Below are 27,879 nucleotides of genomic sequence, written 5' to 3' on the forward strand. Positions count from 1 at the left end.
TTTCAGGAGTACTAAGCAACTGTAAGTGTTTCTTATTTAAGCACTTGAATGACAATTAATAATATTGTTAGTGTTATTAGCATAACTTTGGAAACTGACAGGAATTCCAGCAATTGCATGATGTAGAGTATAATTGTAATTTGCCAGTGATTCAGGTGTCCTTCTTTTAGTAATGTTTTTAGTTAAATAAATATTGAATCAAAGCTCCTCCAATGACTTGTCTGCGATGAGACCTCTTGTCTTCCATTTGTGAGCAAATCAGACTAAAGCATCATTTAAGTAGAGCCAGACTGATACGTATCAAAGTCGTGTCTCCTAACAGGAAATATCCATTGTTGAATATATTGAAAGCACATGTTAAGGTAAAGCAATATGTACAACTTTCTGACTGGAAGAATGTTTTGAACCTTCTAATTAATTAAGTTCCTTTCTTCTTCAGGAAATTCACAGAAATTTGGTTGACAATGTAAATATTGAACTGTATAACGCTCTCCACCACCACATGGTAAACAAACGCATGTTGACAAAAGATCTTAAGAATGGCATGAATCTGGTGTCTATGTATAATAACCAGAAACTGCTTATTAACCATTATCCTAATGGGGTAAGTCTATTCTCTTTTTTTTTTTCCCTAATATAATTATTCAGTTATAGTCATTAGTCTTTCCTTTATTTCCTTCTATAGCTAAGAAAATAGGTTATAGAAAGTTTAACATCTAGCAAGTCAGTTGCCACTGACAAAAATAAATAAATTTTCTCTTGAAGAAATTTTGTCTGCTGTGTAGACTAATCACTAAGAAAAAATTAATGAGCATGTGCTGTTTGCTGTTTAGAAATTGAAGTTCAAATGAGAATGAACTTTCTTCCTAAAAGACAAAGCCGTTTATGGCCAAAATATATGATCATAATAAAACTGAGAGCAAAATCTACTACTAATCTTCATGTGTTTACAAAATAATATTAAATCGGATCTTTTATTTGAATTGGCGCTCACGGTAGAAGCATTTAAGATTGTAGGGGACACACATCTATTATTTAGCTGGAAAACAATTCCTTTTTATAAATGCTAGAAATATCTCAGTCAAGTTGCTCTTCTTTGTTGCCTTAAATGCATCAAAATGTTTATGTTGGACTACAGTTTACATCAGTAAAAGCCAATACAATCACCGTATTAACCAGATATGCAAAACAAATCTGAATAATCGCAATAAGAAATGAAACATGGATATGAAATCAATGTAGCCTGAATAAATCTGCTGCTAGCTTTCCAGAAGCTTAGTCAGCCTTTCAAATCTTACAAGGTTTTACTTAAAATTTAAAACAAAAACTGAAAGAACAACAGTGAATACATAATGTACAGTACATACATTGCCAATCTCTAAGAATCAGATTCTAAGTATATGATCAAATTAATGCTTAATCTTCTACTGCTTGATTCTTCAAATACAGGTTGTTACTGTTAACTGTGCCAGGGTCATCCATGGCAACCAGATTGCTACCAATGGTGTTGTTCATGTCATTGATCGTGTCCTGACTGCTGTTGGAAATACCATTCAAGATTTCATTGAAGTCGAGGATGATCTTTCATCTCTCAGAGTAAGTGGACAAAAATAAAAATGCTTCTCTGGTTTTTAGTTTTTTCTTCTTTCTTTTCTGTTTGTGTATGATACCTGGAAGTAAGAAGGGTTAGTTCAGTAAGAGATAGAAAAAAATTAAATTAATAACTCCAGCTAATATTGCTAATCTAGCTATATAAAAAGGCAAAGTATATTTTACATAAGGAGTCTGCTTCTGGTCTTTTGTGGACAAATAAGACCATATCAGTAGGACAGAATGTGTCCCTGTACATAAAAAAGTGTGTCTTCTGTTCAAGCACTGAAGTAATGAAACATGTGAGCATTAGTTAGAGTGTCTGGTGCTAGATAAATAAGAATAATTTCAAAATGGATCATAGAAAATGGTAAAAACCCCAAATAAATTCCAGAAGCTGACTCATAGCAAGTTTCAGAACACCAGTAGATACACGTAGGTAGGATTTTTCTTTCAGAGAGGAAACAGGTTTTTTTCTGTCCAAGTTTCTAATTTCTCCTTCTTCTAGAAGTTGTGTCTGCTTAGTGTAATGGGATTTCATGCTGCACATGTTTAAAAAAATATGCCATGGTCTTGCAAATAGCTGTTGTCCTTTTCCCTTCTCTATCTCTTCAATAAATACAAAAAAATATTTTAAATGCAGAGGCATAAAGGTGGAAAAGACCCTCTCAATCCCTCAAATCCGGTCCATGACAGTTATAGGCAACCACATCATTTAATCCCTTTAAAAAAACTGAATATAAAAGCCAACCCTTTCTAGTCTCCAGCTGAAAAAGAAGCCCTCTCTATTTCATTTTTTCCTGTGCACTCTTTCTTGTATCTTTTCTATTTGGGTTTAACTTTTGTGAACTGTAAGCAGACATTTTCACCTAATCCTATATAAGGTCTTACTTGTTTCTTTTATACTAACTTGCATACCTCCCTAACTCTGCTTGAAAAAAACTTACTGGCTTCCAGGATACATGCTAGCATCGTGCCTGTTTTTGTTTCAGTTGCATCACATTGCACTCTGCCTTTCTGACTTTTCAAAGGTGAAGTCTCTGTTTATAGCACATACACCTGCTAATTCCTGTGTGAGTGCTTCTGCACTTCATACTGCTTTAATGACTTTGGCTCCAAAAGCAAATGTGCTAATGAAACCATTAAGCAAAATCAGCCCTGAAACTCTGATACGACATTTCTTTTAGGATGGTTATTCTCATCTTCCAGTTTGCCAGTTTCATATGCACTTTATCTTTCTGTCTTACATTGAGCTAATAGTATTTCATATTTAACTCAGCAAATTCATTGCTCAAGTCCATATGTGTTCAATTTTACATATGTTCTTTTTCTAGCAAATCTGTTCATAATTTATATTGGCATACTCTATCATATTACCATTTTAATCCATCATACATTCTCACAATATCTTTGATTACTTTTCCTGCACTGTTCTTTTTCTTCAGTCTTTGATTCTAATGAGGACAGGTTGCAGCCACCAAAGAAATACATATTGTTATAGTATTGTCTTTTAGGATTAATCCAATAATGGAAACACCCAAATTGTGAGGCTGTACAAAGGAGACTTATAAGCAAATTAAGAAGATTTCTTTAAGGAATAAAAGGGAAATTATATTTTTTTGAAAAATATTGAACTGGGGTTTGTTTAGTTCAGACTGCTTACCTCTTCTTCTTACCTCACCTCAGAAAGTAGAGAATTTTTCATTAGTTGTGTTTAACTTTACTTTTTTAATGTCCAGAACTGAGTAACATTTTAGGGACTAAAAACCTGGAGATAATTTTTCCTGGCCTCAAAGCCTGAGATAGAATAGAATAGAATAGAATAGAATAGAATAGAATAGAATAGAATAGAATAGAATAGAATAGAATAGAATAGAATATTTCAGTTGGAAGGGATCTACAATGATCATCTAGTCCAACTGCCTGACCCCTTCAGGGCTGACCAAAAGTTAAAGCACGGTATTAAGGGCATTGCCCAAGTGCCTCTTAAACACTGACAGGCTTGGGGCATCAACCACCTCTCCAGGAAGCCTGTTCCGGTGTTTGACCACCCTCTCGGTAAAGAAATGCTTCCTAAATGTCCAGTCTAAACCTCCCTGGCACAACCTTGAGCCATTCCCACTCATCCTGTCCCTGGCTACCAGGGAGAAGAGATCAGCACCTCCCTCTCCACTTCCCCTCCTCAGGAAGCTGTAGAGAGCAATGAGGTCGCCCCTCAGCCTCCTGTTGTGATTCAAAACCTCCTCCTTGTATTTAATCAAATTAGTCATACACCTGTGATACATTTTTTTATTATTTCTGGGACAAATTATTAGCTTTGATAGACTATTGCTTTGATCTAATTTATCAAAACCGATATGTTCACATTTGTCACTTAAAAATTCAGGCCATAATAATAAAAATTTCTGCCCTGTTGTCACCTCTATTAGAATTTATTGATTACTGTGTGCTAAATTAAGGAAGTAACTCAGTATAGCAAAACACGTTTTCCCACAAAATTAGTTTTCTATTCCTTTGTCAATTCATTTTTTCATCTTTCTATAACACTGATCTCAGTCTAGCATTAAAGTACCTATGGGCACTAGGTGAAACTAGACAGATAATGTATTTTGGTAATATTTTAAATAACCAGCATTGAAAACCAAATTTATTTTCTAGGCTGCTGCCATCACATCAAATGTCTTGGATATTCTTGGAAGGCCTGGTCATTACACACTTTTTGCTCCTACTAATGAAGCTTTTGAGAGACTTCCAAGGGGGGTCTTAGAAAGGATCATGGGTGACAAGGTGGCTTCTGAAGGTATGTAACCTTTTTTTGCAAATGAGAAATACAGGTGAGTAGATCAGGAGGTAGAAACTACATTATCCTAGTAGCTCTGAAATTAGGCGCCTGTACTTTAATACATATAGGAGGAGTTATTTCTTCTGTCTCTGATTTTTCCAGCTACCTAAGGATTCAAATTTACTGAAAACTTAGTTTCCAAAACAGTTTAAAGGAAACTGTGACTATATGGGCAAACTGATGTTTCTAATAGGTCAGCTACATAGTTCCAATAGAGATTCCTGCCTCTAGAAATGCAGGGCTATCTGAATGTCATAGCTTTCCCATGAACAGCTTTTTCATACAAAAAGGACATGATCTTGTAAAAGGCAAGTTCTGCCCTGCAAGTTGAACTGAATTTATACTATATATTCTGACAAACCATAACAGTCAGCACATTTATTCTTCTGAGAACTACAATAAAACTAAATAATAACTGAATCAGTCTGTTATGTGAACAGTAATGTAATGGACCACTAAGAAATGGATGGCTACATTTCTATTCTCATTTAGGAGCTCCACTGCAGTAAACAAGCTCTCCATCATTTCATTATAGCCTGATTAAGTCACTGTACAGTATCTCAATGGAGAATGGTGAAAAGAGGGATCTGGGCTAATTTTAATGTGAGACAATGGCTAAAAATGGAATCCTGAAATAACACGCCATTTTTGTTGTGGCTTTTTTATTTTTTTTTTTCAGTTTGCTTCCAGGAGTTTTTGGCTGATTCTTTTGGTACCCACAGAGGATAGTATACTGAATCTCACTTATATAGTAAGGCATAACAAAATATAAATCTGGGGCTGACTTTGCATAGCCTATAGAGTTCTCTACTCAGAGGTCCATTTGGAGCATATAATCTGCAGTCACCAAGTTATATACTCTGTTACACACAGATCGCAGCATAACCAGTATAGTTTTCATAATATAAGGGATGCCAAAGATTTTTGACCAGAGATGTTGTTTAGAGGCCTATAGTATCAATTCTCATATAAATAACTTTCAATAAAGAATCGATGAGTGCAAATAAGCAAATATGCTAGATAAGCTAGTAAAGTATTAAAAATAGTGTAGATGTAATAATTTATCCCACACCTATATGTGAATTTTATATATATATATGAATATATGTGTCCAAACACCTATATATGAACTTCCTGCTTTTTTATCCACAGCTCTCGTGAAGTTCCATATTTTAAATACTCTCCAGTGCTCTGAAGCCATCACAGGTGGAGCTGTCTATGAAACCTTGGAAGGAAACACAGTTGAAGTTGGTTGTGATGGTGAAAGTCTGGTTGTGAATGGAGTGAAGATGGTGAAACGCAAAGATATTGTGACAAGCAATGGCGTTATCCACCTCATTGATGAAGTGCTAATTCCTGATTCTGGTCAGTGATGTGTATGAAAAACTTCTTACACTGAAGAGGTTTTCTACAATCTTACCTAGATTCCCTCAAATATATTGTGGATAAGCATGGAGAATCCAAATCAGGAAAGGGAATAAATTTTGTGTTAAAATACCTTTTCTTATTCCTTTATTTGCAGCCAAGCAAGTAATTGAGCTTGGGGGTGCCCAGCAGACTACTTTTACAGAACTGGTGGCACAGCTAGGACTGGCATCTTCTCTAAGACCAGAAGGACAATACACTCTCCTGGCACCTCTGAATGGTGCTTTCTCAGGTTAGTAGCCTTAAAAGATTATGCTCTGAATGTCAAAATAAACAAGAATGTATGCTACCCTGACAGTTTTCCAAATAAGCCCCAGTACTTGCTCTAAGTCCCAAGGAAAGAGAGATGTAGAGAAACAGATACTTCATCCTTTTGAAATGCATACCATGCAGAAAGACAAAACAAGCCTAACCACCAGGCTGCACAGCTTGTTTTTAGTGGTATCATTTGTTAATCGAAATAGTGTCACTAAAATAGGATACAAAATATGCACAGACAGATTGTGGGAAAGGAAAGATATTAATGAACTGCCAGTTCCCTTAATCTTTGCATTACTTGCATTAAATTCACAACTTATTTATTCTCAAAAATTTCTACAAGAAGGTTGGTATTTTCCAGTACAGTAAAGCAGAGAGAAACTGATACAAATATATAAACAGGTGTTTACGTATTTGCAGAAGTGACCACATGGGCATGCTGCCCTTCCCCAAAGAATTTGAGTGTTAACTCACCACCACAGAAGCAAATTTGGAAAGGTTTTAAGGTGCACATGCAGAAAGGAAAAGTTGTAATAAGAACTTCAGCAGTAATTCAGAAGATGGAGCAGGCCCACATATAAATCATCTGCCGTATTATTTATAGTAATTAATCAGGGCTATGTCAAAAGTTTATGTCTGAATTTAAGGAATGGCAATTTGCAGAAACTACTTAACAATTTATTTTCTGTGTACACAGATCTGTCCAAGCCTTAACTCAAACATTTCAAAGAAAGATTCCGTATTTCCATGGTCTTTTAATATAGCGTCCACAGTTAACCTTATTTAAATGAAAATTCACTATACAAATCACTATACATTAATATCTAAATGGCTTTATAGATGACACCTTAAGGATGGATCAACGCCTTCTTAAAACGATCCTGCAGAACCACATTATAAAAGTGAAAGTTGGGCTCAACGAACTGTACAATGGACAAGAACTGGAGACAATTGGAGGAAAACTGCTTAGAGTCTTTGTGTATCGCACAGTAAGTGAATGGGGCTTTCTAACAGTATGTATCCCAATGAAAATGAAGAATCATGAAAGAATAAAAGACAAAGCTGAATGAAATCTCTGACATTTACCATTATGACTATCTAGCAAAAAATCTTTAAGCTTTTAAGCTAGGAAAAAATGAAAATCTAATCTTTATCGACGGGAACTTTGTTTGCATGGAAGACTCTTTGGGAAAACAAAACAGGATTCCAGATTTGGCACTCCAAATTACACAATTACAAATTTTTAAAGCTAGTTTTTAGAACTAATTAAGAACATTCTCAAGGGAAACAAAAAATATCAAGTTTGGAAATGTTTACACCATATTAACTTACTCTAGATTTTGCTACTTTTGCTTTCTCAAGCAATACCAGATTTCCTGGCAAGAACACAGAATCTGACTGTAGGAAATACATATGAATATTACTTTTAAATTTAGGAGCCTGTTGGGAAGTATGGACCCAGCTCATTTTATCAAATATGATTAAATGTGTATCATTGTGTGCATAGCTACAGTTGTTTCTTTTTTAATCAGGCTGTATGTATTGAAAATTCATGCATGGTCAGAGGAAGTAAAGAAGGAAGGAATGGTTTTATTCACATCTTCAGACAGATCATCAATCCAGCAGAAAAGACATTGCATGAAATGCTGAGAAATGATAAGCGTTTTAGGTGAGTAGCAGTTTTGACAGCACTGAGATTTTCCTACAGAAGGTAACTGTATATACAGCACAGCTGGTCTGAGAAAGTGGACTGTAGGTTGTTGGATTTTGGGGGGCAGAGATGGCAAGGAAGGGGTTATTACCTCCTCAAAAAAAAAAGGGGGGGGAGGGAGGGGGAGGGAGAAAAAGTGTTCTTCTCCAGCTGTATGCTGAAAGGGCTCCCAGACTTTATGCTAGAATGGTTGTTTACAGCACATAGGAGTCAGTAAGACACCAGAATGAGAGGATTAAGAGGACAAAAGGGATTGGATGATACATCCAGAGCTGTAAATGCAGTGGAGTCTGGAGGTTTAATTAACAAGTAGTACAATTCCATATGGGTGCAGCATGATTGCATACCCTTCCAGTACATATTTCTGTCCCCTTCCTGCAAGTATCTCAATACTCTTAGAGAGAGCAACTACCCTTGGCATCCTCCCTTCACCTCTTTATCTGTGGGGTTTTTATTCGATGAATTCTGCTCTGATCCAGGCTGCCAATATTTCTTTTTTTCTCAAATCCTTTTTTCCCCTCAGTCTGCTACTCTTAAGACTGTCTCTTTTTCCCTCATTTTCCTCCTCCACTGTCTTTATTTCTGGGAAATAGTGAGAGTGTTTGAAGATTGATGCACTATCAGAAAAAATGAGGGAACTAAATGCCTGGACCGAAGTATAGTTACTACATTTCAACAGAATATATTTGTATTTTGTCTCTTTGTTGTAAACAGTGTTTTCCTCAGTCTGGTGAAAGCTGCAGATTTAGATGATGTTCTGTCACGTCCTGGACAATGGACTCTGTTTGTTCCAACTAATGATGCCTTTAAAGGTTTGACTGATGACGATAAGGATATATTGATAAGTAAGTACCATAAGAAAACGAGAAATATAAGCAAAGGTAAAATCGATGGGAAAGGTGGCTAGTGCATTTCTTATTGTCTGATAAAACAATTTACCTTTTGCATAGAGCAGGTCATAAGAATTCCCTAAATTACTTCCTTCTTGGGGGACAGAGAAAATACCTTTTTGGAAAAAAGCATCCAACCTGAATTTAAATTTAAATGTCAAGCCTTGATATATTATTCCAAGGTGTAATTACCTTCCCAGTTAAAATCTGCATTCATTTAATTAGCTTCAACTTTTTATCATTCAACCTTGCTATAGATTTTTTTAAACTGAAAAGTCTCTTCTATCATGTTTCTTTTCTAGTTGTGACCATTGCATCAATAGATACATAGTATTGACTTTCCTATCTTTCTTCCTTTCTCTTCTCTGCCTCCACCCAGTGAGCTCTGATATCACCTGTGCTCTACAAGTTAAATATTGAATATATATTGCTAAATGCCAATTTATGTAATTTCTTTTCATCTTACACTTTTAAATTCTTGAATTATATAGATTTTTCACAAGATTTAAAAGTAGCTTCTTTAATGTCATGCTTTATTTCCATAAGAGAAGAAATGCACAGTGAATACTTCAAATCTCCCACAGAATTTCCCACTAGAGGGGTAGACTGTGGCCACAGCACTATAAATATTTTTATTTTATTTGAGAGTAATGTGAATCTGGCCTGTGCACAAGTGCAGAAGGAGTGGTTGTCTTGAATCTCACATCCAGAAGGTCAGTCACATTTTCCGTCCCTGCACTTTTCAGATCAAAGTTTGAAGACATGAAGCCAAATCCCATGAATCCCTAATGACTTCAAAGAGTCCAGCTCAGAGCATTGTTAAGCAGCAACCCCAGCTCTATACAGCCTTTAACTCACGAAGGAGGCACTGTGAATTTGAATTATCTTTTCAGCCATTTAAAGTTATGATAGTGGTCTAAATTACCTTCTGGTGTGGTGTGTCTCTAGTCACTAACAGTAAATTAACTGATGGCTTAAATGACTAACATTAGATAGCTATAAAATGAAATTAAGCTTGTCTCTTTCATTCTGCTTTTCAAGGGGCTTTATGTACTAATTTTTCCTATCATTGTGACTCAGTTTCTACTTACTTTCCTTGCCAGATGAGATTTTAATTTACCCTCATTATTTTTTTGCAACAGAATATCCATTTTTTGTGTCAGATTACTTTCTGGAATTCTGTCTTGTCTTTCTTTAAAGACATTATGTTGCTTTCTCCATAAAAATTAAACCTTAAAATATGTAATTTTTTAAAGGAATATAAAAAATACTTTATTATCTGTAAGAAAGACACAAAACAAAGATTACTTTAACCAGTAACCATTGTGGCATAGAACAAAGGTAATCTGATAGTTTGTGAAAACAGCTTTTGAATGGCCATGTTTAGGCTTTGTATGTAACTTGATGCTATCTATGAATGGTCCAGCCACAAAATCTCAGTGCTAATTTTAGTAGGAAGAAAAAAGAGCATTTAATTACATTTCAGTAGTAAAGTGAATTGCAGTAATATCAGTGATCAAAGCAAAAAGCAGAAAAAGGAAAACGTTCACTGAAAGAGACACCAGGAAAAAATTATAACCAGACAGTATTTCCATTGCAGTTTCATCAAGGCTGAAACTCCTAATAACAATCAATATCAGCATGTAATGCTAATATGAAACTTGTAAAGGAATGGTCAGCCTGGCAAGCAGATGTGTTTTAAAACTCCTCTGCTTGGTACCCTGTCTCCTGGGGAGGTTGTGGGTATTCCTACAGCCCATCCTATGACTCTGAACCTCCGTGGACCCAGAGTATCAGAGCGCCCTGTCAGGACACTAACATGGGCTCCAGAATCCATTTCCTTTTTAGGACAGTCTTGAAAATGTTGGCTTTTTTTCTTTTCTTCCCAAATAGGAATGTCAAACTTTGAAATACGGAAGTCATCCCTAGAATAGGGTTTATTTCCCCTTTCCCAACTTCTCCAAGCTGCGTCTGTTCTCTGTAAGAACAGACAAAAGCAAAACTCCAAATGACTCCTTCTTTTCTGCCTGAAGTAAATAGCAACTTTCTCCTGCCCTAGATCGGAAAAGATGTCTGTATAGAAAGAGTTGTGAGTTATCCCCAGTCATCTCAGAGAGGTGTTTCCATAAGAGAATAATTATATCAATTGTTAGCTATGTTTCCCTTTAACTGCAACAATGTTAAGGCTGGAGTTTATCTTGTAGCTTGGTGAAATATGATATTGTCGACTGCTTAGTAGTCCTGAAATTAATGTGTTTGCAAATGATTTGCGGAGCATATTTAAGAAAAGGGCAAAAAATTCTGATTAGAGGTGCAAGCAATTAAGAGAAAATAATACAGAAAAATAGGAAAACGCTGGCTGCTTTTCTGTTCTTTTGTATAGGAGTTCTCATAGCATCCTTATGATTATATTCTGGGTGCCTTTTTGTCATATGGTTGGTTTTTTCCCTTTATCATAATTTTAACAAATTCAAATGGTATGTGTTCATGGTGGTTTCATTCATACTATGCTTAATTCTGGCTCAAACCTGTGTGAATCCTTAGAATTTCCAGAAAGAACTATCCATTACCATTTAATTTTTAATCCTACTTTTCTTTTCTTTTTAAATAGGAGACAAAAATGCTCTCAGGAATATTCTTCTTTACCACTTGACACAAGGAGTTTTCATTGCAAGTGGCTTTGAGCCTGGTGTGACAAACATTCTTAAAACCATCCAAGGAGGGAAACTCTACTTGAAAACAGTTAAGTGTTGAAAAACAGTCTCCCTGACGCAGCCTTGTGACAGGGATTTGACATTCCGTGTATATCCACATTACAGAATGGGATGCATTTCTCTGAATATTATATTAGGGTTTGGGGTCGTTTTTTAATGTCCCTGATAACTTGTGTTCTCTTTTCATCCTTTACCAGGTGAATGATACTCTTGTGGTTAATGAACTGAAATCAAGAGAATCTGATCTCATGGCAACCAATGGTGTCATTCATGTTATTGATAAACTCCTATATCCAGCAGGCGAGTATTAGTTCATGGAATTTATACACACTCTTCTGAATCTGTTTACATGTTACGTAGGTGCAATAACTTAAAGTTAATTCCTTTAAAGAAATTCCTGTATGGAATAAGAAACAGAAAATTCACCTCACTACTCATTTTGTGGAAGAACCTTGCTTGAAACCATGGCAACTCTTTGAAACTCTGTGAAAGAAGTATATGGAAGACAAGATGCTGTAGGCCATCTTCCACTAATATGGAAGAATGTATATGTACAAGTACAAGATTGTGTGAGTGTTTGAGAGTGACTACATCTCCTAATCACTGTAAATGAAAGTAAAATGAACACATGTATGTTTCCTCTTACATGTCTATTTCTTTATCAGATCTGCCTGTTGGAAATGATCAATTGCTCACAATCCTGAAGAAGTTGATTAAGTATATTCAAATCAAGGTACTCTTTAAATAATGATCCCTTCATCTTTTTGGCAGGATCTGTGAAACCATGTACATTATAATTCATAAGTGATTCTCTGGCCCCTCTGTTTCTTCAGCAGACAACACATTCAATAGCTCTCAGTTACCCAAATATAATAATGAATGATACACTGCACTCAATAGTTAGAATTTATGTTTTTCAACACCAAATAATTGTAGAATATTTGCTTTTAGATAACTTCAATGGGACCTGGCCCAAATCTGGTCTTTGGTTCAGGTATACTTTATCACTCCAGCAAAATAAATCACTTCTAAATCCTTGAGACAATCCCTCTTTGAAAGAAATATTGTGTGGCTAAGTTGCTATGTCATTGAACCCACCAGCCTCAATAGCCTGTGGAGAAAAATAGGCATCCTTATCTATCTCAGCTATCCTCTTGAGATTACATTCTCCTTCAACAATGAATGAGAGGACCTAGGCAAATATCATAGCCTAACTTTTAGATCAATGAGGCAGTGAATCCTACCCACACTCATTAGGAAACTAGATGGCAAGTGTTCTTTTTTTAAATTTTAAAATTACTTTTCTGTATTTATAGTTTGTTCGTGATAGTACCTTCAAAGAGATTCCACTGACGTTTTACAGTAAGTTCATTTTAAATATTTCCAGATGGGTTTGAGATTGCTTTTTAAATGTTGCCAATTCTAATCTTGAATTGTAGATCTTTTTTTCAATCAAGAAGAAAGCAATTTCTGGGAAAGTAAGATGTGCCAATGAAGCACAGGAAGAGAAAGACTCGAAGTAGAATGTTTCTGGCTGTTGTGCTACTGTATGTATTTTTTTCCCTTTCCAGATGTGTGACAGGAAAGTAACCTTGAAGTAAGCTGTTCAAACTCTTTGGGGTAGGCAAGATACATATGGAAAAGATTGTTTTTTTCAGTTTTTAGCCAAGGTTCAGTGCTTGGTGTGTAGCAGAGTTATACTGCCTCTCTCTCCAAGACGTAACATTGTACTGTACTGACTCACCAAGATGTAGCATTGACCAAGCTCTGCACTGAGATGCTTTCTTTTTCATAAACGCTTCCAGAGTGTACCTGTTCCACCTGTTTCCCATACGTGCAAATATGAGGCTTGTATGGGAGGTAGTTGTTCTGACCATTTTCTCTTTAGGGAGTAAATGTAAAAAAGGAACCTCTTTTGCTCTCCTGCAGCCTTTCTCAGGGTTTGCATTTAGTTTCTGCATATAAAGTAGAACCTCTTGAAGCAAACTGTCAGAAGATAAAGATCCTGCTGAAGCATTGGCTTGTGAGGGAATATGAATTTAAGCAGATGATTAAATTTCTATAGGATTCTACCCACATTTCTCAGTAGAAATAGAGACCATCACATTAGGCTTTTGAAAATTGAGAACGGACACACTGAAGTTAAAAGACTCTTGGAAAAAAAAATGGAATAATCTATCTTGATAGCAGGTTGAATATGAGTCAACAGTGTGCCCTGGAAGCCAAAAGGGCCAACCATGTCCTGGAGTGCATCAAGCACAGCATAGCTAGCCGGTCAAGGGAGGTGATTATCCCACTCTGCACTGCACTGGTGCGGCCCCACCTCGAGTACTGTGTACAGTTTTGGGCGCCTCAATATAAGAAGGACATCAAACTATTACAGTGTGTCCAGAGGAGTGAGACCAAGATGATGAAAGGTCTTAAGGGCAAGACTTACAAGGACCAGCTGAGGTCACTTGGCTTGTTCAGCTTGGAGAAGAGAAGGCTGAGGGGTGACCTCATTGCAGTCTACAACTTCCTCAAGGGGAACAGCAGAAGGGGAGGTGCTGCTCTCGTCTCTCTGGTGACCAGCAATAGGACACGAGGAAATGGAATGAAGCTGCACCAGGGGAACTTCAGACTGCACATTAGGAAAAGGTTCTTCAATGAGAGGGTGGTCAGTCACTGGAACAGGCTCCCCAGGGAAGTGGTCACGGCACCAAGCCTGTCAGAGTTCAAGGAGTGTCTAGACGATGCTTTTAGTCATATGGTTTAGTTTTAGGTAGTCCTTTGAGGAGCAGGGAGTTGGACTCAATGATCCTTATGGGTCCCTTCCAACTCGAGCTATTCTGTGATTCTATCTCCCACGGCCAGTGAGAGTAGCATGAGAAGCAATGCCTGTAAACTGAAGGAAGGGAGGTCAATGTCAGACATCAAGAAAGTTGTAACTGTTGATTTAGTTGAATGTGGGAACGGGAAGGCTGGGACCTCTAACAGTGAAGGCTTCTCTACCAGTGAATGGATACGAGTCAAATAACGATCTATCACAAATGTTCAATGAATACTTGAGTCTGTCTTAGGTGTAGAGGGACAACTTGATCTCCCAAGGCACCACAGTCATGCTCTCTGTGACATTCTATCAAGTGTAACATAGTTCTGAATGTCAGAGGGTTTCCTCTGTTTACCAGGTCAGCTCCCTAATGAGAAGAAAAGGGCAAGATTCAAATTTAAGATAACGTCAGGGAATTGTGCAAATCTTTATGCAGGGAACTGTATGAGCCATTATTATTATGTACCTTACATTATCATGGGTTTCATGACCAGTGGGTTTCGTAAGGCACAAACAAAGGCAAATAGCACGCCAGCAGACTCTGTCTGCAGGTGACTTGTGTACATCACCATTTAGTAACTAGAACTGAGATCCATACTCTAGATCCTCTTGAGTTACTTTTCCATCCATTAATATCTGTGATTTTATCCACATCTTTACGACCAGACCACATTTATCTGATCATTACCATAAAGAAACTGTAAGAATGGAATGTGCTTTATATTCCATTTTCTATACTTTCAGAAATTAACATAATTGAAAGCAACGTCCAGCCCATCATCAGAAAGGAAGGTAAATGAGGCCCTTAGTATATATATTTCTGTATACGTTCATATACATATACAGAATATATATTGTATATATTTCTTCAACAGGATGCATTTTGTACATAACAACTCCAGGACATTCAGCACTTTGCTGGAAAAGCAAAGATACAAATATTGCAATTAGAACTGGCTGAAATATTTTGTATAAAAAGATTTCCCACAGTTGTTCTCCCCAAATGGATTTTCTCCTTTTTCTATGTGCATTTTAAAAATATTTTTTAAATAATCTTTTTTCAAACCATTTCTTTTAAGTGCCCCAAATATTATTATATTTTCAATAAAAACATTTCCTTTTTTAAAAAATTAAAACAGTTATTTTAAAAAATGAAGTAGATATGTTTCTTCTTCGAAGAAAAAAAATCAGTTCATTTTTCTATAGTTTTCAATCAGTTCTAAATACCAATATCTGTCAGATGCCTGGAAAGGACAGTTAGCCAAACTTTCTTTTTCAATTTCTCAAGGCAAAAGCATGACTTGAAGATTAGTGGTGGGACTGAAGAGAATAAAAAGTGGGGCTGGGACTGTCAAAATCACTTCTGATTCATAACTTAACTAAAACACCCATTGGTTTCACTAAACCAGGTACACTGCTAATGAGCTCCAGTTTCCCATCGAAATAAAAATGTTCAAAGGGAATCTGGTTGAGCTCAACTGTGGGGAAAAGCAGTTAAAAATATCTTGCAAAAATTTTATCCAGACTGTTTAATCATTGTTTCTGGGAGGACTTCTTCCCGGCAGAAGTTACATGAGCTTGCTTTTTCAGCAGCTTGTCTGTGCTTTATCCCACTTAAGATTAGACACGATCTAGCATATATGCTGACCTTTGTTGCCTAGTCTCCATCATTACATCAGATCCACAGAGCAATATAAATGGATAGATGATTCCATATAGTAATTAATCCAAGATATTTTAGAAGTCTTCCTATGATGAAGGTGAATCGCTCTCTAAAAGTACCTGGTTTTTTATGTTAAATCCAGAGACAGGGCATATAGTTTAGGTGATTTACATGGTGTTTAGAAGTTGAAAGTTAACTGAAACAAACCCCTCTTTTAAAGAAAAAATGAAATGTCTGAGCACTTCTCTAGTCAAATGTTCAAATAAGTGTTATTCACCAGAGAGAGAAAAAATAACTTTATAAGTTAGTGAGTATTGAAGAGTTACTCCTTTCCGTTGCCAGTACAGTGTTTCTGCTCTGGGACACGCTCCAGGGAATGATCTCTGGCCAATACAGCCTTTCTGCTGATGATTCAGAAATAGACCAAATAAAGCCAATTCTGGCCCTTCTGAGCTTGCTAGTAGTAACAGTAGTGAGCGGCAGCTCCTATCAAAACCACATAAGCCCACAACTGTCTGTAGAAAAAAGCTGGCAAAGTTGCACGTTAATTTTTGCAACATATGTCAGGAAGTTCTAGCAGATCGTGATTGAAAGACTTCAGTAAAAAAAGAAAAACCACCCCCACCCCCAAAGTTTAGAGGGTGATGTCTGCCCTTTCCTGTCTCAATGTTTTCTACTTGAGTTGTGCTTTCATTGTCCATACGTAGGCCAGTTAAAGGGATCTGAAGAGTTAAATCTGATTGAAACTCAAATCTTAATGGACTAAATGTTCAAAGGATTGATCCTAGACTGGGCAGTGTAGCAAACTATTGCTTTACCTTTTGTTTTGAGTACATCTGCTGTATTAATCACATAGGAAGGTACAGTAATTTAGAAATCTTAAAAAAAAAAAAAGGATTTATAAACATTCATAAATATATCTTTGACATTTTTTCATTAATATTCATCACTTGTATCAATGTATATTGGTATTTAATGGATTCTCAACATGCAAAAATGCCTCTAAATTTAAAACAGAAACAAGTGAATGAATCTTGTAAGATTGTTTCTTTAAAATATTTATGAATGTTTTTCAGCCAGACATGTTAGAAAATAAAAGAAAAAGCAATAAGTTGTTCACCTATTTAAAACTCAGAGTAGATGAATAGAGCTCTGTAATAACTGAGCATCATTATGATCCTATCATATCATCTCATCTGCAGCAAATAAATGAATTATTTAGCTCTCAAGTCTAACATACAATCATCTTCTGCTGCAAAAGCAAACAAAAATGTATGCTTGGATTTGTTACTATTGAAGGACACTAGTTAGCCTGAATTGTACTATTTTCAACAATTAACAGCAGGCACACGTGTAAAAAGCTATTGTTAAATCCTGATAGTAATTTAAAAAAAAAGAAAAAAATCTATGTAGTATCGACTTCTACATAAATTCATATAAAGAATGATTTTTTTAAGAGATTTTTAAGGAAAGTGAGAAAGATGGACTGTGTTAAGTTTCTAACCGTGAATAGAGAATAAGGGAAGTGTGTGTTACAGCAGCTTCTTAAGTAGAAGATGTTGCCGCAACACTTGTTACAGAAGAACCATGTTATTCCTCTTAATTGACTGCATAAATGGTATGTTCCTAATTTATTTAGTATCTGCTGCTCCAGCCTGTCAGACAGACATACATTTGGATCAGTGTGGTCTATAGGGATTGCACAAGATTAAGAGGTTTGTTTTGGCCATTGAAATCAAGATGACCTCTCCCATGCAACTCAAAGAATGATAGCCATTAATGCTGACAAATATCCTTACAACCATTCCATTTGATCACTGACTTTTTTTTTTTTCTTCTTTAAGCTGAGTGACCACTGGCCAAGTCTTGGTAGCTTAAAAAAAAAAAAAAAGCACCAAATAAAATACCCCCAAAACAACAAATAAAAAAACCCCAAAACAACAAATACCCTCCCCCCAAAAAAAACCCCAACAAATTAAAAAACCCAAAACAACATAAGGGAATTCTGATTAAAAGACCTAGTTTCCTCTTGGACAGCTATACAATTAGTAGGAAATAACATGACAAACATTTGTCTCCCTAGTTCTTTTCTAAGCTTTCACACAATACTTTGCATGCCGATCACTAGCAGAGCAATAGCTATAAGATTCCAGCAATGCCGCAGAGTAGGCTTCTTACCAATATATGTAGAGGAAGACTTCCTTTCAGCTGCTGAGGATCTGTTTTTTGCCTGAGACTTGTCAACAGATGTTAAAAATATCATACACAAAAGTAAAGAAAAAAAATTGTAAATAGTAAGTGTGCAATAGGATCTAAATTTAAGATAACATGGAATGTTATCTTAACTTGCATGGAAGTGCAAGATTGTACAGCATTGTTGCAAATGGCTTCTCAGATTTAAAAAATCTTCTGTTAGAGTAATCTGGTTTGTCTAGGGTAGGGGGGATAATGCTAGCTTCATCTCAGCCCCATGGAATACCATAAATATTTTTATGACTATTTGTAACATGTTGTTTTTTTCCTATGTCACAGACCCATCTATCACACAGCTCACTAAATTAATTGAAGGGGAACCTGAGTTCAAAATAGTCAGGGAAGGGGAGACAATAACTAAAGTGATTCATGGAGGTTGGTATGCTTTCAGCAACTCAATTTGCATTAGTTAAAATTTGAAATATTCACTATTCCCAGGCAGTTTCTACTTTATGTAGGTGATTCATGTGATATGTTAGACAACTGTTCTGTTTTTAACAAGACATTCTGGAAGTGTTGTAATTTTATTGCATTTCATTCTCACTTCTCACGCATTTAAAAAAATCGGGGTTTTTGCCTAGCTGTGTCCCATAGCTACAGTCAAGACAGTGTTAGAAGTGCTTTGCATGCTGACATAACATCTGTCTCAGTTAAGAATTGTTTGCTGGTTGTTGTCCTGCAATCAAAAATGCAGTACGTGATTCTGTAATAGAAAGGCAATTTTATCAGACAGAGAGGTAAACTTTGCATTCTGCGTTGCTAGGGGCATTGAGAAGTTCACATCTAGGGTGCTTTTAAAGGAAAAACAGCACGTGGCCATCCTAAATTTGGAGGAAACTTAGATCTTGGTCTCCTCTGAACATTTTTATTTTTCATAAAATATGCTGCGGTATTTCCTTGTGTGCTTCAGTAAGTTTCAGCATCTCAAAAACAGCACTTGTAACACTATTCATCACTTGATTAATGTCTTCAATTTAAAAATCCTTGTAGAACCAATTATTAAAACATACACCAAAATCATTGATGGGCGACCTGTGGAAGTGACAGAGAAAAAAGTAACAGAAGAAAGAATTATTCAAGGTAAATTATGCTGAGCTATTCATACTTAGTAAAGTTCACCATTACATACAAAAGTAACACATCTTAAATTCTGTCCTAATGCCTAATTTCCTGGAGAGAACTGCCTAAACTGCATTTCCTGGAGAGATGAATTTTCCCTAATACTTCCCACTGCCTATGTATGACTCAAATTCTGGCTGTGTGTGCTACACACACATATAGACAAATGGCAACAATATTTCAACAGCATGTAAAACACTGAAAACTTTTTTTGTTGTTTTTTTTTTTAATGTATTTGCAAAGTGCCTGCTTTTGCAAGCTTCTTGCTACCATTTCAGGATGAGATTGCTTTTGTTGCACTATTTTGGTCTGGTTTGCTTTAGAAAGAAGACTTTTATTTTTGGTGGTCTTTTGGGTTGTGTATCTCCAGGTAGGTTTCATTTGACCAAAGGTAGACCTTCAGTGTGTAAATACCTACTCATCCCAGGCTCCCTTGACAATCATTTCGGAAAAAGAACTTCTCTGTTTCTCTGTAAGGAGGGGCCTCGATTGATCTGACATCCACAAGTTAGACATTTGTATTCACCTAATATAAGATAAAATTAATGTGCATCTATGTCCCTTGATCTTCTTCCACACTAACTTTTAAACTCTCTGGCCAATTTCAATTATATTTGACCTACTACAGAGATATTTCTTTAAGAATCCTAGAAACTTCACGGAGATTGAAAAGTGGAGTGAGGTGTATTTAAGCAGTCACAAATTCTCTGCTAACACATTTTGATCCCTGTGGTTAAATATCAGTTTGAATGCTGCCATTAAAATCCTGTCTGCCAGAGCACTTGTAAGGGAAGACAGTGTTATAGGAACATATTGACTTAGCAGAAAGTCTTAATATTCAGTTTATTTACAAAATCTTAAAATTCAATTTAAGAAGCCATTCAAGCAAGAGAGAAATAAAGAACCAGACTTAAGTTATTCTCATACAACTATTTACTACAATGAAAATAACTGAATGAAAAACATTGATGGTTTCTGAATAAACCTGGGACTATTTTTCAACACAAAATTTCTGGGGGAGAAAATAAAACACCATTTTGTCATTTCTCAAATTCAAGTTTCACTAATATCCCACATAAAATGGTCAATATAATGTAAAATGCCAGCGTTTCAGAACCGATAGTTCCTTCTCTTCCCTCTGTAGTAGAAACTGATAAGAATCTCAAACGTTAAGCTCTCAAATGATTCATAGCAGTAATAAAAACAACAATGTCTATTTACAACAGTGGATCCAGACTCTTTTTGCACTTAGGTAGTATCTGATCTATGACCTAATACAACAAAGTGTTTAAAACTGTGTCTTACTTTAAGAATGTGAGCAGATATTTACTATAAGTATATTAAATTTGTCTAAGTACTTTCCTGAATAGCTCTAAATACTATTTGGAACCTCTTTCAGTTTAATTTGGGACACAGTGAAAGATAAAATGATCATAAAGGCGGATGAAAGCGTGTTAACAATGGAACCATCCTAAGTGTGAAATAGGAAAAAATAACTTAAAAGGCAATCCTATTATATCTGATTAAAGTCTTACACATCTCTTTTCCAGGTCCTGAAATAAAATATACCAGAATTACTGCAGGCGGCTCAGACAATGAAGAAAAGTTAAAGAAATTGCTTGAAGAAGGTTAGTATCCTTGTTTTCTTTCCTTCCTTTAAAAAAAAAAAAAAAAAAAAAAAAGAAAATTATATTACTTAAGTAATTCCTGAATGGATACTCCATGTTTTCAGCAAAGGTGCTCATACTGCAAAATCATACCCAGAGATTAAACCTCAGAACCTGAGAAATGTCCAAATCTAACGTTCTGGTTTGAGTCTCTGATCTTCACATTTCAGTCAGCTCCAGAGTTGAGGCTGCCTGGGTCTAGTATCTAGTATGCTATGTTTGTCATAAAATATGGTTTTTTCAGTGTTTACATGGAATTTAATATCATAACAGATGAATTTTGTAATTCAGCAAAATGCTGTGACAGGATTAATTCAGTAATATGCTGTTACAAGATTGTCAAATGTTTTCTGTAAATCAATTTTTTGCCATAACCTGTATCCTATCAGAGGTTACCAAGGTGACCAAATTTATTGAAGGTGATGGTCATTTACTTGAAGATGAAGAAATCAAAAGACTTCTGCAGGGAGGTAATTCAGTGTATTATAACTAACCTTTTTGCAACAGGTTATGATAACTGAAACCCCTCTCAGATATGTCGATCTCAACATTTTAAAGACTGACCTAGCAGAAGTGTAATTTTAATGGAAGAAAAAGTAGAATGCCATATATGAAGTGCCAGATATCTGTGAAATGGAAATAAGTATCAAAGTTTGATTAATCAATTTTTTTTATGATATTGGTCATGAAAAAAAAATTATTTGTTTTTTTCAGTCTTTAAAAAGTTATCTAATTAAAACTCAGGGGAGCAATGAAGATTTATTCCACTAGCTGTGAAATCTTTTTTTCAGCAAATTTAAATATCTGAAAAACACTTATGAACTGGGAAGTATTGCAACAGGCCAAATTAATCTTACTTATCAGTTCTTCAGAAATGAATATTCATTGCCCTCGAGTTAATAATTAAAGGCATGTTTAGCATCCTTCTTTCAATGCTTACAGGTGATGGATATCAAGGCATTAACTTTAATTCTCTTCAAATATAGCATTCCAAGGAATGGTTTTCTTTCCTTCTTGCTCTCTTAATTCTAACAGTTTTGGCAATATATAACCAGTAGCTGTAGAAAACTGGTAAAAGAACTTGTGCTTATGAAATTAATCTTTCTCTATGAATTTGGAATGTTGTCTGCTTAATGTAGATTAGAAAAACTATCACTATCTATAATAGCAATGGGGAATAAAAAACAAGAATTCAAGTGCTGTGTTTTTAGTAAATGTTAGTGTAAACCTGTGTCAGAAGCTCAAAAATATGTATGGATGTTTCTCTTGACATAAATTAACTGAATCCACTTCATTTTATGTTCAGTTTTTAGTAAGTTACAAACTTGAATGCCAGTGAAGTAGCTCACAGCCAGCTGTGTGTTTACTGAAGTAAATCTTGTAGTCCTTCGAAAGCACTATTCTGTGGATGTGACTTAAACTTCAGTTAAGTAAAAAATTTAGTGATGGCTGAACGGCTGAACAGCTTTCCACCAAACAAAACCATGCTAATTGATAATACAGCTAGTCTTAGACAAAGCCAAGATATGGCTATGAATACTGTTGACTGTATTTCTTTCTTCTGTTTTAAACATCTAAATCTTTAGTTTTACAGGTCTAAGCCAGAATTTGCCTATAGTCATTGGAGAGAAACAGGAACTTCCAGAGGGTTTTTCATCTTATCCTATCTTAAGTGTCCCAGCTATGTGAAGAGTTGCTCTCTGGAGATGCCTATTTAAGTGTTGAATATTTAAAAGGAAAGTTGGAAATGAAAGAAATTATAGCAAGAAAATCCCTCCATATACTGGACTATGTTCTGTTGGTGTCAACCAGGCAATAAAGAACAGGATCAAACTTTATCTGTAGAACTGTTCAAAATTCTGGTGACAGGTCTGATGCCAGAATCTAACAATTACAATTGTAATTGTAATCATCTTCAGTTACAGAGGTATACAATTAAATAGACATAATTTGTAGAGATACATCTTACAGTGATCTTATAGGTGTATGGAAAAGAAATAAATAGTTTCTCTGTAGTAAATTTGGAAAAGACAATGTTGTCTCTTGAATTCTTGCTATTTTTCCTTGCTATTATATGTTAGTTTGCATAAGCATCCTGCTTTACAGAATGGACCAAATAGGCAGATTTGTCTCTTGTTTTAATTTGATTTTTCTCTATCTTTTCCATGATTTATCCAATCAGCTGCCCTTGGCTGCCATGGTAATACCTTACCATATGTTTAGCCAATAAAAGCAGATACATATGCTGCTTTATGGCTGTTGGTGATAATGGTGATCATGCTTTACAGCCCTCTTGTCTACGTCAAATTACTTCTGTTTTACTGAAAATTTCCTAAGCATTTAAATCTGAGTCCAGTCACAAACGAATGTATTACCACTGTCTAAAGTAAAATAATTATTTCATATGGGCTGCAATTCTACTCATACAATATCCAGCACTGCTTGTTACAACTGGCAGTCTTTGCTGAAACAAAACTTCAAGCCAAGATTACAATGAATGACTCTCAGCCCAAGAGAAGGAATCACCTGTGGCAGGGCCAAGGAAATCAGCAGGACCTTACGGCATGAATAATACGGGGGCCTGCATACACCTACACCCCCAAAATGACATTGTTTCCACTGAAGGCTCCTTGCATATGGAAAAATGCTATGCCAGATTTAACTCATTTGTTTTTGATGCTTATCGTAGCTGGAACTGAGTACACCAAGGTTACTAAAGTAATTGAGGGAGAGCCACAGATTATCGAGAGAGAAATCAAGAAAGTCCATCTGGAAGGTTAGTTTGTCTAAAAACCCAGTATCACTAAGACCTGCTTTGTCTGAAGTGATCATTCCAGGTGGAGTTTTATAGTATCCATTCACAAAAATTACTTAGGTCTGAAGCCAGTCTTTTAGCAAGAAGAGTTTTATAATTGTTTTGGAAAAGAATTCTTTCACTGACATTGCAGAGAAAAATGTTGAGGCTTATCTTGTGGCTAAAAGTAAGTAAAAGATTTGGCAAGCATAGTAGACAAGAGGAAAAGTCTGACCACAAAGCTTAGGTAAAACATTTGAAGGAACACGCACCATAAGAATTGCCTTTTCTCTAAGCAGCACATCCAGAAGAAGACCACGTGAGTTGTTTTTAACTTGAGTTATTTCTTGTCAGTGTTAATGTGATCTGTTGATGTGAGGGGTTCTCAACTTGGTGACATGGGGGTAGGGTGGAGGGAATATAACCTCTGGGGTTCAGTAAATATCTCACAGGGTCTTGGAATTTCTCTACCCTTATCTTGTTGTCAAATGAAGGAAGATCTTGGGTTTGAAAAAGCTGAATGGTGTTGAAGTCCAAAATTAATCTCTTAAAGGAGCCAAATACAATTCAGCCTGGCTTTATACCAGGAATTTGTTCTTCAAGTTTAACAATCATTTTTTAATGATCTTCATTCAAAGTTAAGAAGTAGCTTGTTTAAGGTTTCTTTTGTATTTGTATGTATGTCCTTTTCCAATTCTAATTCTAGTAATGGAGAATAAGTTATTCTGTCAGCCTTTGAACTAAATTCATAGGAAAAAAAATTATGGCTTGTGGAGAATGAAGTTAAATAAATATGTTTCTACTTTTTAAATTTTGAAGTCTATGCTAAATACTGAAGGTATACCATAATATTTGTATAACTTCAGCATTGAGTAATACAAGGCGTGCAGGGAAGTCAACCATTGCCTGAAAAAGACAGACAGGTGTGATATTCAACCATGAGGTTTACCTGAAAGCATAATTGCATGGACAGCATACAAGTGTGGAAAGCATACTTTGGATGGACCATGTTCTGTCCTTGTCAGGGCAGTGCAGAGCTTGAAACTTTCTATCACATTGGTGCAGATACCCAGTGTTTAGCCTCAGCTGTAATGAGGTGAAGCCTGTATCTCAGGGCCATGCATTTATACACCCTGTACCTCAGGATGAAAAGACAACTGACTGCAGCTGGTTAAGCAAAGATGCAAGTACTTCATGGTTGTAAAGAAGGAAAAATACCCCAGTGACATTTCTGTGACAGTAACAGAAGAATTCTCTCTTATGCTTGTGAAATATTTTTCCTCCCAGTAAGGTTTAAAAAATGTCTCAAGGTTTGATGAGAAAGAGGAAAAGGTGTCCATAGTTTCACTCAGTCAGTATTTTGGAAAACAGATGTATCTGCTAATGAGGGTGGTACCTATTCAATAGCCCTTGCTGTACTCTACCCTTTAAAGCAGAAGTCTTTGAGAAAATTAACTGAACTCTAAATGTGGAATCATACTGTGGACTCACAATGCAGTTACACATCAAGCCCCAAACACAGCTGGAACATCTTGTGACGGTTGAGTTTCAAGCATATCACTTATAAATAATTCTGGAAGTAATGTCTATACAGCAAACCTGGTCATCCTCTGCCAAAAGCTGAGACTGAGTCCTGGGCTGTACATTAACCTGAGCTTGTACGTCGCTGACATATCAGATGGTGTTTGCTGAATGAAGAGCATGGGCAAAACGTCCTGGCACCTGCCTACATCATGTAACCATCTGTAGGAGATCAGTGTGAATAACGGATTAATTCATACTGTTAAAATGTAAAAATACTTTTGAAATGTTGGTAAGATTTGATGGATGACTGCACATGACAGAAATATGTGAATTGTATTATAAGCATTCATGTTTCAGGTGATGAAGTCAACATGCTAATGGGATAAAATTCTTAATTTACTGAAAACCTTAAAGAACAAACTTTGCAAGTCAGCAATGGGTTTCCAACATTTCTAATGAGTTTTAATTCAAAGGCTTTAACAAATAACTTCTGACTGCAACACTTCTGTTTTCTAGAAGCACCTGTACGGAAAGTACAACCAACCAAGAGGACACAAGGTAAAAGCAAAACATATATTTAAACATTTTAACATGCATCAAATATTATTCTCAGTTACTTTGAAAATCAGGAGGGAAAAAAAATACCCTTAAGAAAACAGAGTTCGAAAGGAAGGAGTTGCATTTATGCCTCTAAAAAAAGAAATTTTAACAAAGCTTGGTATTGTTAATTACTGGGTTTCTAGATTTTTTTCTTATATATATTTCTATCTGAACACAACTTAGATTATGCGCTTTGGTCAGTGTTTCAGATTAGAATAAAGCCATCAAAGTGAGATCTGAGTCTGGAGTCTAACACTGTGAAAATGGCACTGTGGGATTCCCCACCATAGGATTTGTAACTCACTGATTCTACATTATTTTGATCTATTAAGAAGCTGAGAGATCACTGTAATTTCCTAGCTGCCAGCACGAGAGTGAAAGATTCAGCATCAGGTTTCATCTTTCCTCTTCACATGTCTGTTTCACAAGTAAATACAGTATATAGTGTAACTATATTATATATAATTATAGGTAATAATTTTGGTTCTTTTTCCATTTTTCCCAGGGGGGACAGCAAGAAGGAGGACAAGACTAGCTTATTCCTAAAAGCTTACCAAGATAAAATCCACAGAATTACAAATTAACAGCATGGTCTTTGAGAGGAAGAGAAACTTTTTAAAAAAATGAGAACATTAGAAAATGACATTGTTTTGATAACATAATGTAAACTGAACCATGAATCCACAAAAAGATGTGAAGCTGCAGATACTCACTGCTAGCACAGTGCTCACTAGGAGGAGTAGTCCATTGGGGGTGCTTTAACTGCTCTTGATAGTAAGCAGGGTGGGATCCTGGAACTGCTGAAGGCCATCAGCTTCTGTAGAACCAGGATTCCTTCTTATGCTGGCTAGTAAGTCTTTGCAGGATTGGATTCAAAAAGAGCAGGGAACAATGCAGAGTGTATTTTTTTATTATTATTATTTCCACTAAATAAGAAATATAAATGTGATCAGATCATTTCTAGAAAAAAAAATCACTTCAGGTGACTTTTTTTAGAGTAATCTAAGGAAGTATGAGATGTTAAAACATAGCACTTTTGGTTCAGTAGTGTTGTATGCTTTTTATAAGTCAAAATTCATCATGTTTAATGTCATAATGACACCAGTAATGTTACCTTTTCTAAACAAACAAATATGCCTTATATTAAATGTATCCTTTTTTTTTGTTCTACATTGCATATCCAAATGCCTTCTAGTAACATGGCTAATGGAAGCTCTTAAAAAGAAAAAAAGGAAACATTATGAGCTTCTTGAAATGCATTTGAGATCATGTTGACTATTTATAAGAAAAATCATTCCCATTAAAGGAATCCTGTACCAATACATATACTGAGATTCTTAAGTGTTTTCCCACTTTTCCCTAAATGTGTCTTTTGATTATTAAAGTGGATTATAAAAGGAATAAATAAAATGCATGCAAACAGTTAACTCAGCATGGAAAAAGGTTTTACAAAAATGAGGCTAGGTCTGAAAGCTTTTATATCAAAACATGCTTTGCTAATGTCTGGTACTAACGTGGAGTTGTCTGTAAATTATGTCAATTTTATAACTCTAGTTTTGTACTCATAAAAGTTGTTTGCCTTTATTAACAAAAGTTGGAAAACAATTACTCATGAAGTAGAAAAAACGTGTTCAAAGTGCCTTAATTCTGCAGACCAGAGTTTCAGAGGAGTTATCTAATGTGCTTTTATACTTCTGTTTTGAAACGAATACTCAATAAAGAATTTGGCTGAACTGTGCTTGCTTTCATTTGTAAATATTTTTTGAATAGTAAAGCATATTCTAAATATTCTTAGGCTTTTAGTGTAGTTTTTAGTTAAAAAACATGCTTCCACAGAAGCAAACTGATGCTTCCCCTTCTCACTTAGCACATGCTAATGCACTTAAACTGCATCACTCTCCTTAAACACAATTAAAAACCTTCCCTAATTCCATAATCACATACCACAAGCACTACTGCCGGAACGGTAAAGCTGTCTGAGCATTGGATTGCGATGTTGTGTAGCCTTACTGGGCTGTCA

At 35.7% G+C, this 27,879-nt stretch overlaps 1 protein-coding gene across 15 annotated transcripts in view; it reads left to right on the forward strand.

Moving 5' to 3' along the window:
- Positions 1–27,596, forward strand: part of POSTN (periostin) — a 38,496-nt gene extending 10,900 nt beyond the window's left edge. The window contains exons 5-24 of one of the 15 annotated variants that reach the window (XM_076364208.1): positions 440–604; positions 1,450–1,596; positions 4,249–4,390; positions 5,585–5,797; positions 5,955–6,089; positions 6,956–7,104; positions 7,648–7,784; positions 8,541–8,671; positions 11,328–11,458; positions 11,628–11,730; positions 12,096–12,163; positions 12,747–12,792; positions 14,984–15,031; positions 18,435–18,530; positions 19,146–19,235; positions 20,825–20,902; positions 21,331–21,411; positions 23,631–23,717; positions 25,776–25,817; positions 26,365–27,596. In XM_076364208.1, coding sequence (XP_076220323.1) covers positions 440–604; positions 1,450–1,596; positions 4,249–4,390; positions 5,585–5,797; positions 5,955–6,089; positions 6,956–7,104; positions 7,648–7,784; positions 8,541–8,671; positions 11,328–11,458; positions 11,628–11,730; positions 12,096–12,163; positions 12,747–12,792; positions 14,984–15,031; positions 18,435–18,530; positions 19,146–19,235; positions 20,825–20,902; positions 21,331–21,411; positions 23,631–23,717; positions 25,776–25,817; positions 26,365–26,405 — 2,130 coding nt within the window. In that variant the 3' untranslated portion in view covers positions 26,406–27,596. The remainder of the gene's footprint in view (positions 1–439; positions 605–1,449; positions 1,597–4,248; positions 4,391–5,584; positions 5,798–5,954; positions 6,090–6,955; positions 7,105–7,647; positions 7,785–8,540; positions 8,672–11,327; positions 11,459–11,627; positions 11,731–12,095; positions 12,164–12,746; positions 12,793–14,983; positions 15,032–18,434; positions 18,531–19,145; positions 19,236–20,824; positions 20,903–21,330; positions 21,412–23,630; positions 23,718–25,775; positions 25,818–26,364) is intronic. The other 14 variants (XM_076364210.1, XM_076364212.1, XM_076364213.1 and 11 more) reach the window with 14 other exon arrangements.
- The last annotated feature ends 283 nt before the right edge of the window (positions 27,597–27,879 follow it).

The sequence above is a fragment of the Aptenodytes patagonicus genome, chromosome 1, assembly GCF_965638725.1.
Source record: "Aptenodytes patagonicus chromosome 1, bAptPat1.pri.cur, whole genome shotgun sequence".
NCBI classification, from domain to species: domain Eukaryota; kingdom Metazoa; phylum Chordata; class Aves; order Sphenisciformes; family Spheniscidae; genus Aptenodytes; species Aptenodytes patagonicus.